The sequence below is a fragment of the Ostrea edulis genome, chromosome 4 (assembly GCF_947568905.1).
Source record: "Ostrea edulis chromosome 4, xbOstEdul1.1, whole genome shotgun sequence".
Taxonomy (NCBI): domain Eukaryota; kingdom Metazoa; phylum Mollusca; class Bivalvia; order Ostreida; family Ostreidae; genus Ostrea; species Ostrea edulis.
In genome coordinates, this window is record NC_079167.1 from 83,514,563 (window position 1) to 83,532,558 (window position 17,996).

The window sequence follows — 17,996 nt, forward strand, 5'->3', positions numbered from 1 at the left end:
CAAACAACTATTGTTCTAAAACAAAATCACCACAATAATGAAAATATTTCAATTAATTTTAATGTTTTGTGGTAGAAAACTGACCGTCCAGATTTGGAATGCAATTTTCCAGATTAACAAAGTAAAATAAAGTCAGTGAAAGCGAAATGTCGTCGGACATGTCCGGTAATTTGACTCTCGGTCCGGTAAACTTCGTTATATTTTCGGTCCGAATGTCCGGTGACTTTCCAGCAACGGTTTCGAAAACTACGCAGCATTTTTCCCCCTCATTGGAAATGGTACCATTTATCGATACCATTCCCAATGCCAAAAACCGTTGATTTTTCCCAATTTTGAGACTAAAAATTCCCAATTCACTTGCCGAAAAATAGACCGCTGAAATCGTAATTTTCTTAGTCTGAAACGTTGTACGAGTTAACTAAAATGTTCCCTTCCGGTATTAAATCGAAAGTACAGATCATGGCAGTGTGTTTTGTACGACGATTCCTTATGTTTCACAACAACAAATATTGCCGTAAAAAAGTTTGTAAAGAGATGAATACTTCTTGTTTTGTTGTATTTTTTTCTTTTCTTTTAGCTGAAATCATTTGCCTATACATTGGTAGAAGATTCCCAATTTGTTGGATTTTGACGCTATTTTTCCCAATTGAATGGGTTCCGGTACCAGTGGGTAGAGAAAAAAAATCGCTGCTACGTTTCGACTTCCAGTTCCATTTATAAAAAATCCCATACAAAAACGGCAACATGTTCCAATTAAAATGGAACAGTAATGCAGTCCACGGTAAACCTTTAAAACGAAAATCCAATGACCAGGAGGCTCAAAGTATTTCATGTTTTAATATAAAAATACTACTACTTTTTTTCGGTCTGGTAAAATGTGATTCGGTCCGGTAATGTTCCTGTATTTACCAAACCGAATGTCCTGTAAAACATTTCAACATTTCGCGATCACTGTAAAGTAAATATTTGGTTCACCAAAATATTCATCCAGATTTTTCAGGGGCCATGTTGTTGAGGTCCAGAATACCCAGGCCCCACTGTGTACGCTTTTATCAAAACAAATTAAATTTTGAATCAAGAATGGGGTCATTTTGGGCCCGTACTATACACAGTCCTTTACACCATACAATGTGTTGCTAAAAACTTATTCTGAATCCAACTTTGCGTTGTCGAAGACTTGCTTTGAATTTCTACCCTTTGTTGTTGCTGAATACTTACTTTAAATTTATATCCCCATTCCGTGTTGCTGCTGTCCGAGTGAAACAGGAAGTGGAGATGAGGCCCACTAAAGTTGACTTGTTTAGGCCACTTGGTGGTTCCCACTTTCTGATCAAACCTCATTTGGACTCCTTTAGCATCATTAAAGGCCAGATAGTCATACCTGTAATAGACATATTAACTGTGCTTACAAATACTTCAGTTCAACAAAACAGAATTCATTCTTTTGGTTAAATTCAACATAAAATATCAATGTCATATCTAAACACAGCAGCATGATGTCTTCTTTGAAGAACTACCTTTGACAGCAAAGAAATAAAATGTCTAAAGTAATTAAGAATTGTCTTGTCATGCAGTTCATCTTACCTTCTCTCTGTTTCACATCTCGGGTCGAAATCGACAACAAATTTGTTAGCACCTGGGCAGGTAAACACCTGAGTTTGATGTTGGTTATTCTCATAATTGTGGGAGGATTCTACCTCCCAAGTTCTCAGAACAATGTCCTCCGTCTGTACACTGGCCCAGTGATCACTGCTGATCTGTTAACGGGATATGATAAATCAGACATACTGCTGATCTGTTAACGGGATATGATAAATCAAACATACGGCTGATCTGTTAACGGGATACAATAAATCAGACATACTTTTCTATATTTAGTCAGATGCAAGTCATTAGCTACAACTTCTTACTGTAGATCCCTATCATTTTGCAAGGTCTTATTTCCACATAGATACAATGATGTACTGTATTATGGGTATTTTCTGCGGGTGAAAATTTTTGCCTTTCAATCCCTAAAAGGTAGCAAATTACATTCTGTGTTTCCAGTTTCTGCAGTTGCATTATACCTACCTATACCTTTATGTATCAATATATTTTTTTTTTTCAGTTGTAATTTTTGCAAGTTTTTCTATCCACAAAACATGGACCTACAGAAATACCCTTTATATGGTACATGTATTTATTCACAAAATCACACCTAAATAATGTTCTTGCGAATAGAAAATGAGTTACAGTAGATACACACACATACATAAAAAAGTGCAGGAGAAATTTATGTTACATTCATAACTTACTGGAGGAAATACTGTAGATTCCTTATTTAACGCGAGGACTTAATATGACGAATTGACTCGTATACGTCAAATCGTGTGAACATGAATTCGCTAGTCGTCTGCTAATCAAGAGTTCTTACATGTAAATGTATTTCGGCAACAGAAGAATAAAAGCGAGTAATTTTATCTTAACCCTTTCTCTACCGTATCGGTCAATATGACCGATAGCGCGTAAAAACAGGGCTATGCAAAAGGAGTGTCTATAAATCTTTGAAACTACGGACGTAATATATATGTTTTATATATCATATTTTTGGAAATTTTCTATATATTTTGAACTATGTAAAAATCAATGAGTAAATAAAGCCATAAAATTAAAAAAAGCATTTAAAATGAAAGATGACTTCGTCTAAATATGACGCAACGCTTTGTCGCAAGGCCATTTCCCCCCTCGCTATGATTTTTTTTATTTTCCCTATGAATGCAATGCTTTTTATATTTTTGAAAAGCATATATTCCCTGCTTTCAGTGCATATAAAAATTATTTTTAATGCCTGGCAAAGTTATAAGAAAATAGCAATTTTTTGCACATGTACGTTTTTTTACGATTTTATTTCTCAATGTTTAAACAGATCGGCGTTTTATCTATATTTATATATGGAAATAGGGAAAAGTAAATACAGCCTGTAAAAGTAGAGGAAATTTTCTTTTTGATGGACCCTTATTCATATCATAATTCTCGGTAGTTTTTATATTACGGTTAAATGAAATTGGGACATGCTGCGCGGTTTTCTTAAAAATTAGCGACAAATCGACGTCGCTAACAGCAATCGACGCGCGTCACACAATAAAGTGGTGAAAACTATTTGTATTGTCCTCTATTAGTAAATTCAGTACCTGTTGATACACTAAAACAACATACATACATGTATGAAATAATCAGCCAGGTATCTCTGCTTTTTTAAAAAAGCATAAAACCTATATTGGTATATAAACAGTTACACAACCTACATGTAACTTCATAAAACACCTATTGAGAATGTTACATCGGCAGAATGAATTTTAAAAAAGATAAATAAAGTACTTCAAATTCAGATATAAACGTTATATTTGTTCGGAATAGTAATAATTTTTTTCTCTGTCAAAGAAAGAAAACAAAAAAGAAGTTCGCCTATATATAGTCTGTATACTTTTATTTTTCTGTGATCCGGATCGCGGGCATCGCGGGGTTTTCTGAAAGTGTGCACGGAGAACACACGTGTTTTCGTTTCAACGAAAACAACACAGCTTCACCGTGATTGTCACAGCGAACGCTTGTATTTTACATCTTTAAAACGACCTGATGTCAGAAGAAGAAGATGCCCTGGATCTCCTGTTGCAGGATGACCCAAACGATCATGCATTCAGTATAAATACGTACATGCAAGTTGATGTAGTCACATAGGCCGACTAAAAAGAAAAAAAATGCGGTTTTGTCATGTTATGAAAAATTAACGATTAGTTAACCGCGATTTGATGCCATAATTTGTCATTTCATGAAAGAAAATATTTATATTTTATGATATTTAAACCAAGTGAATAACACCCTGTCCGGGTCCGGCATTAATCAGTTTCATTACCCCCCCCCCCCCCACTTTCCCAGAATTATCTCCTTACCTGACGCGCGAGTGTAAGAAGGGGGTGGATTTAGTGTATAATGGGATGGGGTGGTTTTAATCAGACTGGGCATTCATGACCGCTGGTGAGAAGGCTATTTTCCAAGTTTTTTCCATGTTTATAAATTTTTTTATCTTTCTATGAAAAGAAAACACAATCTGTTAGGAAAACACACTTTGCATTATTGTAATAATAGAATTTATTACCATAATTTGAATTATTTTCTTTATTCTGTAACAGAAATAAAAACAAAATGTGTGTTTAGGCCAAAATGGGGGGGGGGGGGGGGGGGGTAACATAAATCAAAGTCTGATTATGACAGGCTAATGAAAAATCATATTGATTTCTCTTTTATCCAAATGCATGTACTTTATATACACTTAGTAGCTTATGACCATAAATTACATGTGATCCATACATGCTGGTACTTGTATGCTATGAGGTAATGGGCACGCGCACGTGTCCCCTTCTTGCCGGCCTCCTCCGTGGCCGAGTGGTTAGAGCATCGCGCTCAAAATCACACGGCCTCTCACCTCTCTAGGCGCGGGTTCGAATCCCGTTCGCGCCGGTAAGTGAGAAAGTTTTCCCAGTTTACTTACGAAAGGTCAGTGGTCTCTCCCGAGGTATCTGAGTTCTCTCTTCCACCAATAAAAAAACTGGGTGCCACCAGATAACTGAATTCAATTCTACTTTTATATCTGGGGTCATTCACTTTCCCTCAGAGTTTCAGTATTTTCGCTGGACCCTGTAGGTTTTAACCTGAATTTCTTCAGTATTTGCCCTCATGTATATGCTAGGCATAATGCAGACACCTACATGATACATATATTTTTTTTCAATACCCACTCTGCTACTCTCGCAATGTATAATAAAATATTCGATTCATTTCTAACACATGTATGCAATCCCTTACCTTATCTTTAAATAAATTTGAGTAAATAAATTTAAGTGCGAAACTGTTCCATGCTACCGTGAAACTTATATTTTGCTTTTTAAACATAAACCAACAATTTTTAATTGTAATTTCTTTTCTTCTTTAAAAAGGGTATTGACATCCCAATATTTAGTGGGAAGTTCCCAGGTATCATCCGCTAGCGACAGTCTACTGGCAAATCCAGACATGCATTGGAAGGATGCTGATGTGGAGGACACAGGGACACCTGATCCAAGAACTGTGGCATTTCATTCGGGGTGACAACCTGGCTTTCAGTTGGTATGACTCTTTGAGGTTGAATATAGGGTTAAATCAGTATAAATTTGGTTAACATTCAAATAAATCCAGATAATACATTCACAAATGGAATCATGGCATTATGGTACACTGATATGTGTGTACCATTTTACTGTTTTTTGTTGTTGTTTTTGCTGCATAACTAGGGATCGCATACATATAAAAAAAATTATAAGGTATGACACGTTTTAAGGTATGGTGGCCAATACTGATTTTATTTGCAATTTTCTTTCAGATATGGGACCCTATTACGGTATTCGGAGAACTGCAGATTTTATGAAGCTGTCTTTGACAGAAGATTTGGTTTTCTCCATTTGTGTTGCCACCAACCATTATGCTGAGATGGTCATATATAGGGGGAAGGGTTGACATATACTTCCCAAGGAAGTTTGCAGCCTCTCACTGAAGAGGAACTGTACAGGTATTACTAGTTTTAAAAACCGATATTGTGGCAGTGATTTCCAGTTTAAAAAGAATAATAAAATGCATAGTAAAAAGATTACCTTTACCAAAATTAAACTGGCTGTGAATCTAACTCATTTATTAAATGTGTACAACAATTACCTCTGATAAAATTTTATAAGTAATTAAATGCATACTTTTCAGAGGGCCTTGATTATCGGAAACATTTACAGAGCCAATTGAGTTACTTTTTTTTCCAGATTTTTGTGCATTATCTTATATATGTCTGATGTGAAGTTCCAGTCGATAGACAGATATTGGTCAACGTATGCCCCTGTCGGAACAACTCATTATCAAGAATTATGTCTAGAAATAGGTTTCAAGAGGTTGAATATAAGAACATCTTTGTTAAATATGATGCAAGTACATTTAAATCTAGTGATTGAAAGTAAGTACTTGAACATTCGTATATGTTGAACTTGGAGAGGAAAAATGGTTAGTACTTTTTGATAACATTTGATAAGGTGTTGTTGCTGAGCAACCAAATATAATTGAATAAAAAAATAAATTATTTTAGATTAACAATAATTGAAAGATCTTTGTTTTAATGTTGCAATACTTATTCTATTTAATGGAACATAATGGCAAAAACGTCGTATTATTAGAAAATGATGGACAAGTATATAAAGTACGAAGTTTCCATTTGATATCTTTTGACCTTAATTCTCTTCATCATATTTTTTGTTAAAAACCTTTTAAAATGATTAAGATCTATTTAAAGATTATATTTTTAAAATAATGTGACATTTACTAATCATCATGGAATGTAATTACGTTTAAATTGTGTCGAATGGATGCAGAAAGGCAAATTATGGTCAAAATTGTACTATGAGTGTTGTTACTTAGCAACCAAAATTATTTGTTTGTCAATAAAATTGATTAGTTTGATTGTGTTGTTTTTGTAGTATTTTAAAAAGCACATTAGCTCATACATTTAGAATTTCCTATTTTTGACTCTAATCTAGTGAGAGGGGTTGTAATATATATATTTCAGAGAGAAAAGATTACAAAAATGTGCACTTATATGACCTTTGACCCCGTATACCTCTTTGAGGTCATGGGATACATTGACAACTTTTATAAGAAATTGTTACCTGTCCAATTCCTAACAAAATTATATGTTGTATGCCTACCCCAAATCGTGATCCATGCAGATTTAAATCGATTTAAAAATACTGTCATTTAGTCTTTAAAAACCTCTAAAATGTGCCGGTAGAGAAAGGGTTAAGAGGGATGCCTCTCGCGAAATTACTTGATAATAAATTCCTCGTGTACATTTCATAATCTACAGTAGTTTGGGTAACGTTTGTGTATACTACACGATGATTCTAAACTTACTGGAGGGAATAGTTTGAGTAACGTTTGTTTATACCACAAGATGATTCTAAACTTACTGGAGGAAATAGTTTGAGTAACGTTTGTTTATACTACAAGATGATTCTAAACTTACTGGAGGGAATAGTTTGAGTAACGTTTGTTTATACCACAAGATGATTCTAAACTTACTGGAGGAAATAGTTTGAGTAACGTTTGTTTATACCACAAGATGATTCTAAACTTACTGGAGGGAATAGTTGGAGTAACATTTGTTTATACTACAATGATTCTAAACTTACTGGGGGGAATAGTTTGAGTAATGTTTGTTTATATTACAATGATTCTAAACTTACTGGAGGGAATAGTTTGGGTAATGTTTGTTTATACAGTGGAACCCCGTTATTACGTTCCCCCTTTATTACGTTAGTCCGCATATTACGTTGGAATTTCAAAGCACAAAACCATTTCTTAACAAACCTATATAAAATAGACCTCGTTATTACGTTGTCCTAAAATGCCGGGACTCGGTATTACGTTGTAAAAATTCCGACAAAAACGTAATAAACCCCTAATTATTCAATAATGATTCTCAAAATAATAAGCCATTCACACCTTGACTGCCTGAGGCAGTCACCACGTAAATTTCCTGGTCTGTTTGGGGATTAGAGACGCTTGACTGATCACGCTTCGATAGATCTAGCGACATCAATACAGGTGAATACCACGTATAGAAGCCAGTGATAAACAATTAAATAATGTTTATTTAGAAATTGTACTCTATGAAATTTACTTCATTTTTCATATTTTGATAATCAAAGAAATAATTTCTCAACCACCTGCGTGTTCAGCATAGTGTGATTACCTTCGCTATTAAAACTCTATTCACGGACAGCTTTGGTACCAAACAAGAAAGATTTATCGTAGCAATGTTACAACCGCTTGGGTAACTGCTTGGACATAGGTGACTAAAGGTGTTCAATTAAAAAAATTGTTCGTTGTTTGGACATGCAGCTTGGGTGTTCGTAACTCTCGTCCATACATACACCAATCTATCGGCAGACTCGTGCACGGCATTTACCTCAGTGAATATTTTAAAATCCCTTGATGCGCACGTGATTTTAGTGCCATCATTTAGCATTATAAATGAAATCTTCGTGCATCATTATATTTTTTTTATGTGGATTGCGCTTAAATTGTTCTCCGTGCATGTTTATCGTTGGTGAGAAGTGTGTAAGTGTTGGGTATCGTGTGCGTTTTGTGTCTATAGTTTTGTTGTTTTTTGGGTGGGATTTTTTTTATTATGTTGTGTATTGTGTAATTAGAGAACTTAATAAAAACGATGTTTTGTTATTTTTTAAAATACGAATGTTGAATACGAACCGGAACGAGTTATTGAGAGAAATTTACATGAACGCATTGTTTTAAAGTTGAACAAAATGGCGGTCCAAACGAATGCAGAAAAAGCAACGTTTATCAAAACATCCTTATGTATCCTACACCGAAATAAAGAAAAGGGATAAGAACATGAAGAATTACGGACATTAAAGATAAGATGTAAATAAAACAAAGTATCATATTCTTTTAAACAAAGAAACAGTAAAGATATATTCACACACCCCTTCACGGAGTACCAACGGACGATATACAATTTCCAAATGATAATTCTAACGGATTTCACTGGGAACGTTTATTACGTTGACCCCGGTATTACGTTATTTTATCGTGACAAAATGGAAAACGTAATAACGGGGTTCCACTGTATTACAATGATTCTAAACTTACTGGAGGGAATAGTTTGAGTAACGTTTGTTTATACCACAAGATGATTCTAAACTTACTGGAGGGAATAGTTTGAGTAACGTTTGTTTATACCACAAGATGATTCTAAACTTACTGGAGGGAATAGTTTGAGTAACGTTTGTTTATACTACAAGATGATTCTAAACTTACTGGAGGGAATAGTTTGGGTAACGTTTGTTTATATTACAATGATTCTAAACTTACTGGAGGGAATAGTTTGGGTAATGTTTGTACTTACTGGAGGGAATAGTTTGGGTAACGTTTGTGTATACTACAAGATGATTCTAAACTTACTGGAGGGAATAGTTTGGGTATTTTTTCTGAAAGATGCTGTAGATCTTCACAGAGGGACTGGAAACTCCTGATCAGCTGAATCCTCGTCTCTGAGCAGCAACTATCACACAGGAAGTTCAGGATCAGCACCTGCAGAGTGAACAGTGTGTAGAGACATCCTCTCGTCTCGTAGACTAGTCATATTTCAATTCCATAGTAAAACGTCAGTTTGTTTAAAAGGTACTATTCAAGGTCCTTTAAATTCGTCACTAAACTAACATTTGTCATCATTGTGACAGTAAGTCAGTCACCCTATTTCAATATCATTAAAAATACACATGCAACTGCAAACTTACTGAGATTTAAAAACCATATGATGATATTTCTCAATTAGCATTAATCATGTAGAATTTACAGCCAGCTTGTTACAGGCATCACAAACTCACCAGTTGTCTGACTAATTAGCATTAATCATGTTGAATTTACAGCCAGCTTGTTACCAGCATCACAGACTCACCAGTTGTCTGACTAATTAGCATTAATCATGTACAATTTACAGCCAGCTTGTTACAGGCATCACAAACTCACCAGTTGTCTGACTAATTAGCATTAATCATGTACAATTTACAGCCAGCTTGTTACCAGCATCACAAACTCACCAGTTGTCTGACTGTGCTTCCAAGAAATGAATTCTCCAGCAGCTCAACTGATGAAAGCTGAAACACATTTACATGTACATGTATATGTAAGAGAACAAAATTAGACAATATAACCAATATGGTTTTTCAAAGTATACATAAAGAATAATACATGGCTAAATGTGTATCAAACTCCATATAATGATAATAATAATCAACAAAATCCACCCAAGTCGACATTGGAGTCTCGGGTCGATATGGAGCGTGATACATATTTGGCCATGTATTATTCTCTATGTATTTCCACTAACACAGGACATTAGTTGGGGCCGAACTAAAAATATACCTTTCTCCACTTACCACACTATCACAGGACTGTAGTAACTTGCAGGCTTCTGAAGCCTTCTTTGCCACAAACACGGAATCTGGATCCAAAACAGAAATCAGTATTAAAGTTTATGATTAACATTATACAAATGCCTAAACATTTGAAAACCACTAATCCTGTCTTTTGTTGAGTACAAGTCTACATTAAACATTAGATTTTAAAAACTTAAGAAACGAAAGAAATACTTAACTAGTTCATATGATATAAAATGGTTCACAGTATATTACCTTTTTTCTATAACCACATATCATAATTTAAAACATCTGATGTAATTTATATCAACAACAAAATACACAAATCCACTCCACTCCCCACAAACCCTTGACAGATTACGCCACGAAAGCTGGGGAGTGAAGCGAACCGAAAACCCTTGGCTTGTGAAGATGTCAAACTGTGTGTTACAACTGATATAAATCTTTATGAACTTTTCAGAAAATGTTCTCACACTTGGATATCATCTGAAGAGCTTTCTCCCTCCATGAGTTGTTGACCTCTTTCTTCCCATCATCCTCGGGTACAATCTGAGCCCAGCACCAGCCAAGCAGACTTGTCTGTAGCGCACTCACCAGCTGCAGGAGCGGCTCCACTTGAACCTGGCTCTTTCCAGTTTTCAGTGTTGCTGTAAACTCGTGACTCGACACCGAGATCATGGTCTCCATAATCCTCAACACTTTCGTAATATCATAATTCTGTAAACATGAAAAGAGTTTCACACGTTTGTATTACATGGGAATTTGTACTTTCATTAGTGAGTGTAAACAATGTATCATTGACAATTATACCTTCATTTTCACATAATATTTGGAAAGAATTTCTGCAATTTGTTTTTCTTTTCATTCAAATTTTGTTTTCGTGATTGTGCCGGACCACGAAATCCTGGGAGCAACCAAGTAAAATGTTTGCTCACAGAAGAACATATGTGTAGTGCCAAATGCTCCACAAATTTAACCTTGATTTTTAGTATGACCTTTGCATATGCGGGAAATGTACTGACATATTATATAAAGGACAAAGAACTGAAGTTTCCAATAAATTGCATGATAATAATAATAAAAAAAAAAATAAAAAGAACATAATGCCTAGAGTAGCCCAGAGCACCAAACAGGCTGGCTTAAATGTGCATAAAACAAACAAATTTGAGACTTGCATAAAGACTAACTTGAGCATTTGGTTTTGGTAGGTCCAAAAGGCCACTGGGATCAACAGAACTAAAGAACTGACACAAAGACTGGAAAACAAGCATCACGGACTGGGCTTTGGACAAGCTCTGCAAGAAAACACAGCACATCATCAATCATAAGGCGAAAACACAGCACATCATCAATCATAAGGCACTCACCAGTGTGATCGGTCTCTTAATGCCATATCTAACACAGCACATCATCAACCATAAGGCACTCACCAGTGTGTGATCAGTCTCTTACTGCCGTATTTAAGTTGGACAACTGTTACTGTAAACGTATTATACTTGGTGTGTACGATATTTGGCGAAAATCATTTTTTCAAGTTGGCGTAGATTTGATTTAGCGCATTCCTGAATTACTTTAAACATCTAGATTTACGGATGGCATTTAGCGATGTACTTGATTTAGCGGAAGCTGCGTTCCGCCAAAGGCGCTAAATAGAATACACAGCCAAATGTAATACATTTACAGTATGTAAGAGCATACTAACAAGCAAACTACTTGCCTCTACATTACGCATCATAGAAAACAACTGTTCTCTTCTTGCCTCCTTGTCAGGGAAAAATACCGCAGCACCTGAAAAAAAACAAGAGATGTTTGTAAAACACATATGCCCCCCATGGTGCAAAATTGAAAAGGGTTATACACACACACATCATTTAATTGAGAGTAGTATCATCAATTCAAAATATTGAGCAGACAATATCTTCCTATGTCAAGAGTGGATTGACCATGTGACCTAAAAATCAATAGGGGTCATCAACTCCTGAAGATGTACCAGTGTACCAAGTTTGATGTCTGTCAAGCAAAGGGTTCTCAAGATATTGAACGGACAGTATATTCCTATGTCCAATTTGACCCTTGACTTTTGACCATGTGACCTTAAAATAATTAGTAGTCATCTTCTCCTGAAGATGTACCAGTGCACCAAGTTTGACATCTGTCAAGCAAAAGGTTCTCAAGATATTGAGCGGACAGTATATTCCTGTCTAGTGTGACCCTTGACCTTTGACCATGTGACCTCAAAATCAATAGTGGTCGTCTTCTCCTGAAGACGTATCAGTGTACCAAGTTTGATGTCTGTCAAGAAAAGGGTTCTCAAGATACTGAGCAGACAGTATAATCCCATGTCCAGTTTGACCCTTGACCTTTGACCATGTGACCTGAAAATCAATAGGGGTCATCTTCTCTTGAAGATGTACCAGTGTATCAAGTTTGATGTCTGTCAAGCAAAGGGTTTTCGAGATAATGAACGGACAGTATATTCCTATGTCCAGTTTGACCCTTGACCTTTGACCATGTGACCTCAAAATCAATGGGGGTCATCTTCTTCTGAAGATGTACTGGCGTACCAAGTTTGATGTTTGTCAAGCAAAGGGTTCTCTAGACATTGAATGGTCAGTATATTCCTATGCCCAGTTTGACCCTTGACCTTTGACCATATGACCACAAAATCAATAGGGGTCATCTACTCCTTAGGATGTACCAGTGTGTCAAGTTTGATGTCTTTCAAGCAAAGGGTTCTCAAGATATTGAGCGGACATTATATTCCTATGTCCAGAGTAGATTGACCTTTGACCTTTTGACCTGAAAAACAATAGGGATCCTCTTCTACTCATAACTAACCCACATATGAAATATCATTATCATCAAGTGAATGGTTCTCAAGATATTGAGCGGACAACACATGGTCTACAGACAGACCGACCGACAGGTGCAAAACAAAATGCCCCCTCTTTTTCAAAGGGGGGCATAAATATAATGATGCAGGCCCGAAGGATAGAAATAAAATACCGCAGCACCTGAAGGATAAAAATATAATGATACAGGCCATGACTTTTGAAAATACTCTATTTAGTAATTGCATAAAGAAGACAGATTTGTTGTTGAACTCTTCCATGTAATGTACAAATATAACACACAGGCATCAATGTGAAGTATACTCACCATCGATGATCAAATGACGACACAGTTCATACAGTATAGAAGGCTGCTCTTTATTCTGGGGAGAATCTATTATCTTACAAATATGTTGGAAAAATTCTGCTGAGGAGTTCTGTTCAAAACATAAATTTACACAACCATGAATTAAAAAAAAAAGTGGGTGACTTGAATACATCCCAAAATTTCATACTAAACAATTATAAAAATTTTAAATTCATTAAAATTGAAAGAAAGAAAGAAGATTCCCGAGAACAGAATAAACAATGTATGGAGGGAAAGGATTCTGATTGAGAGAGAGGATTCTGATTTAGAGAAAGGATTCTGATTGGAGGAGAGGATTCTGATTGAGAGATAGAGAGAGAGAGAGAGAGAGAGAGGATTCTGATTGAGAGAGAGAATTCTGATTGAGAGAAAGGATTCTGATTGAGAGAAAGGATTCTGATTGAGAGAGAGAGAATTCTGATTGAGAGAAAGGATTCTGATTGAGAAAGAGAGAGGATTCTGATTGAGGGAGAGGATTCTGATTGAGAGAGAGGATTCTGATTGAGAGAGAAGATTCTGATTGAGAGAGAGAGAGGATTCTGATTGAAGAGAAGATTCTGATTGAGAGAGAGAGGATTCTGATTGAGGGAGAGGATTCTGACTGAGAGAGAGGATTCTGATTGAGAGAGAGAAGGATTCTGATTGAGCGAGAGAGAGAGAGAGGATTCTGATTGAGAGAGAGGATTCTGATTGAGAGAGAGAGAGAGGATTCTGATTTAGAGAGAGAGGATTCTGACTGAGAGAGAGAGGATTCTGATTGAGAGAGAGAGAGAGAGAGGATTCTGATTGAGAGAGAGAGAGGATTCTGATTGAGAGAGAGGATTCTGATTGAGAGAGAGAGAGAGGATTCTGACTGAGAGAGAGGATTCTGATTGACAGAGAGAGAGGATTCTGATTGAGAGAGAGGATTCTGATTGACAGAGAGGATTCTGATTGAGAGAGAGAGAGAGGATTCTGACTGAGAGAGAGGATTCTGATTGACAGAGAGAGAGGATTCTGATTGAGAGAGAGGATTCTGATTGACAGAGAGAGAGGATTCTGATTGAGAGAGAGGATTCTGATTGAGAGAGGATTCTGATTGAGAGAGAGAGGATTCTGATTGAGGGAGAGGATTCTGATTGAGAGAGAGGTTTCTGATTGAGAGAGAGAGAGGATTCTGATTGAGAGAGAGGATTCTGATTGACAGAGAGAGAGGATTCTGATTGACAGAGAGAGAGGATTCTGATTGAGAGAGGATTCTGATTGAGAGAGAGAGGATTCTGATTGAGGGAGAGGATTCTGACTGAGAGAGAGGATTCTGATTGAGAGAGAGAGAGAGGATTCTGATTGAGAGAGAGGATTCTGATTGAGAGAGGATTCTGATTGAGAGAGAGAGGATTCTGATTGAGGGAGAGGATTCTGATTGAGAGAGAGGTTTCTGATTGAGAGAGAGAGAGGATTCTGATTGAGAGAGAGGATTCTGATTGAGAGAGAGAGAGGGGGGGATTCTAATTGAGAGAGAGAGAGAGAGAGAGAGAGAGAGAGAGAGAGAGGATTCTGATTGAGAGAGAGGATTCTGATTGAGAGAGAGGATTCTGATTGACAGAGAGAGGATTCTGATTGACAGAGAGAGGTTTCTGATTGAGAGAGAGAGAGGATTCTGATTGAGAGAGAGGATTCTGATTGAGAGAGAGAGAGGGGGGATTCTGATTGAGAGAGAGAGAGGATTCTGATTGAGGGAGAGGATTCTGATTGAGAGAGAGGATTCTGATTTAGAGAAAAGATTCTGATTGAGAGAGAGAGAGAGAGGATTCTGATTGAGAGAGAGAGAGAGGATTCGGATTATAGAGAGAGAGAGAGGATTCTGATTGAAAGAGAGAGAGGATTCTGATTGAGAGAGAGAGGATTCTGATTGAGAGAGAGGATTCTGAATGAGAGAGAGGATTCTGATTGACAGAGAGAGGATTCTGATTGACAGAGAGAGGATTCTGATTGAGAGCCTCACCTTGCGCTCCTCTGTTAAAGAAGTGAACACCGGCAGCAGACAATGAAGGAGTTTTAACGTCAATAGAGCACAAGACTGCCACTTCTCAGTGTCACTACAACAAAACACAGTAAATCAACGAAAATTAAAACACCCTTATACCAGCCAAAAGAAATGTTTCAACGATACATACATAAAACTGAACTTAGTTTTGAATGTGACTTACTTAAATGATCTGTACAAACTCCATATGACCTCTAGCGGTGTATCAGAAAACTCCAGATACTCCGGTTTTCCGCCAGCTATTCCATGTCTCATTTTGGATGCCTTCAGATGAACAACAGTACATAAGAAACATATAAAACGTAAATTTTGATTAACTTTTTAACTTCTTCATTTCTACCCAAACATCATAATCACCATGAACATTTCAGACTTTTCCAGGCAATTTACAAGTTCACATTTTTTCCCTATTTTAATGCCATTAAAGAGACACATTCAATCTGAAATATCATATAGAGTGATTCTGAGATAGAGATTGCTAGGGCAAGCTTGTCTAATACAGACAGATGTTTTGCACAATGCCTGAGGGTAATATGATTTTTCTTGGGTGAATACATCTTCATATCTCCCAGACATTCATGCAATAAATTGTTTATTATTATATTACTGAAACAAAGCAAGACTACAGAAATGCATTGGTAATATGGGGTCCACTGATCTATACATTGTATGTAGCTGAGATCGCTCTAACAGTAGCACCGCATCGTCAACTTATGAGAAGGTACGAACAATGAAATACAGTGATATGATAACCAGTTTTTGTATTTCCATTCTCCTTGAATGCTAATTTACTTGCTTATTTTAATGTCAACCAAAATCAAGCGATTTAACTGTGTATCAGAAACCCGCACATAAACAAATTCCTTTTGTGTCTTACAAACTTTGAAAGTAATAACACAGACTTATTGCGACATCACAATAAACTATGTTTACCTTCAATGTCATAAAAGTTATAGAAAATGTACAAGGCTGCCAAAGTGGGTGAAATATGATAGGAAAATATGTTTAAGGGAGATACAAAGTTTTATCCTCCCTGGCACGTGACTGTCTAGACCAATCAGATTACGCGTTGCATAGAATTTTCATACTGAGGCACAATAATGATGAAAAAAATGATTTAATCAGTCATATAGAAAAGTCTATATTTTCAGATACATGCACATTTCAGCATTTTGTTTTGACAGTGGATGATTTGAGCTTCGTTAAACTGCTGTTTGTTTACCTGGTCTTGTGAGAGATCGATTAGAAACTGTAAAGTAGTTTGGATTATTTCTATACTGCTACAGTCGGATTTCTTATCTTCTAATGGCAGGTAGGTCTGAAATAAACACCAGCAGCAAACATTTAATGGCATCACAAGTCTCTCATTTCATTTTACTTATAACAGTGTGTTCATTTTCAAAAAGAGAATGCTCACCTTTAATTCTTCTCCAGTAAGATTGAGTTTGCGATTGAAGCCATAAAACTTTATTCCAACAATGCCCATCTTTGTAGCCTCTTGTCTCGTGTCCACAAATTTCACTAACACGAACTGGAAAGGTATAACACTGACATTACTTCCAATACCCCCAAAAATGAAACAGAATTATTCTATGATAAAAGTCATACTTTTTCAATATAATTTACCAGGGCTTTCCCCCTTAAAGCTAGACTGAATATTGGATCCATTCCCAATAACAAAAAAATCAGCCATTTTCCCAATTTTATGAGCAAAATTTCACAAATGCAATCATACATTGAAAATATATTGTACAATGTAAAGTGGTGGTGGTGGGGGGATTTGATAGAGTTTTTCTTATATTTTAAACTTTATTTGGATGGAAAAGACAGTAAATTCAATTTTCCAAATTTATCAAAAGACAATGATTTTTCCCATTAAAGCAGACTTAATCCCTGAACCAAAATGTGACAGCCCTGTTTACATTGATACCACGTTACAGTTTTAATTCAGGATGCGAGAAATCTGCTTACCTCCCCTGTAGGATGCCAGCTGACAGGAACATCTACCTCATCACTGACAAAAAATAAATAACAGATTGTTAATATACAGGAACATCTAACTCATCACTGACAAAAAATAAATAACAGATTGTTAATATACAGGAACATCTAACTCATCACTGACAAAAAATAAATAACAGATTGTTAATATACAGGAACATCTAACTCATCACTGACAAAAAATAAATAACAGATTGTTAATATAAAGGAACATCTAACTCATCACTGACAAAAAATAAATAACAGATTGTTAATATACAGGAACATCTAACTCATCACTGACAAAAAATAACAGATTGTTATCTGAAACTTACGTCTAATGTATCACTAATATAAACTATATGTCATTGTGAAGGCAAACATTACAAAAGGGCCCCACTTTGTGGCATTATTTGCTAGGTTCAAGGTCCATAACTCTTTCAAAACAAGGTCAACAAAGCCTGAACTCAAACTTGATCTGTAACCCAATGATATAAATCCAAGTATAAATTTTCAATTCAATAACTGCAGGAATAGCCTAAGTCTGAAAAACTCATTTCACACACAGACATGCAGATTACTGTAGGTAAGAAAAACTTACACCTCTAATACATCACTAACACATTACATAGAATACTTACTTTATACTGGATAAAAGGATAGCTCAAGATTAAATTTCTTTTCATTTGCATTTAACTGCCTACAAGGTCACAAAGTGGGGCATCCCCTCACAAATGGGAATATCTATAAACCTTTATATCACTCCCTTGCTTACACCACTG

The 17,996-nt window shown here is 36.0% G+C and overlaps 1 protein-coding gene and 1 long non-coding RNA gene across 4 annotated transcripts in view; one reads left to right on the forward strand and one right to left on the reverse strand.

Moving 5' to 3' along the window:
* Positions 1 to 17,996, reverse strand: part of LOC125671499 (zinc finger ZZ-type and EF-hand domain-containing protein 1-like) — an 81,905-nt gene that overhangs the window by 51,100 nt on the left and 12,809 nt on the right. For all 3 annotated transcript variants that reach the window (XM_056163993.1, XM_056163992.1, XM_056163994.1), the window contains 14 exons: positions 17,206 to 17,248; positions 16,652 to 16,765; positions 16,457 to 16,552; positions 15,398 to 15,498; positions 15,193 to 15,286; positions 13,170 to 13,278; positions 11,728 to 11,798; positions 11,198 to 11,305; positions 10,484 to 10,727; positions 10,011 to 10,075; positions 9,672 to 9,728; positions 9,034 to 9,162; positions 1,585 to 1,757; positions 1,219 to 1,381 (listed from right to left, as the gene is read on the reverse strand). In XM_056163993.1, the coding sequence (XP_056019968.1) occupies positions 1,219 to 1,381; positions 1,585 to 1,757; positions 9,034 to 9,162; positions 9,672 to 9,728; positions 10,011 to 10,075; positions 10,484 to 10,727; positions 11,198 to 11,305; positions 11,728 to 11,798; positions 13,170 to 13,278; positions 15,193 to 15,286; positions 15,398 to 15,498; positions 16,457 to 16,552; positions 16,652 to 16,765; positions 17,206 to 17,248 (1,567 nt within the window). The remainder of the gene's footprint in view (positions 1 to 1,218; positions 1,382 to 1,584; positions 1,758 to 9,033; positions 9,163 to 9,671; positions 9,729 to 10,010; positions 10,076 to 10,483; positions 10,728 to 11,197; positions 11,306 to 11,727; positions 11,799 to 13,169; positions 13,279 to 15,192; positions 15,287 to 15,397; positions 15,499 to 16,456; positions 16,553 to 16,651; positions 16,766 to 17,205; positions 17,249 to 17,996) is intronic.
* Positions 4,782 to 6,507, forward strand: LOC130054399 (uncharacterized). Its single transcript, XR_008802707.1, has 2 exons — positions 4,782 to 5,142; positions 5,396 to 6,507. It is a non-coding gene; the product is annotated as an uncharacterized LOC130054399 (long non-coding RNA).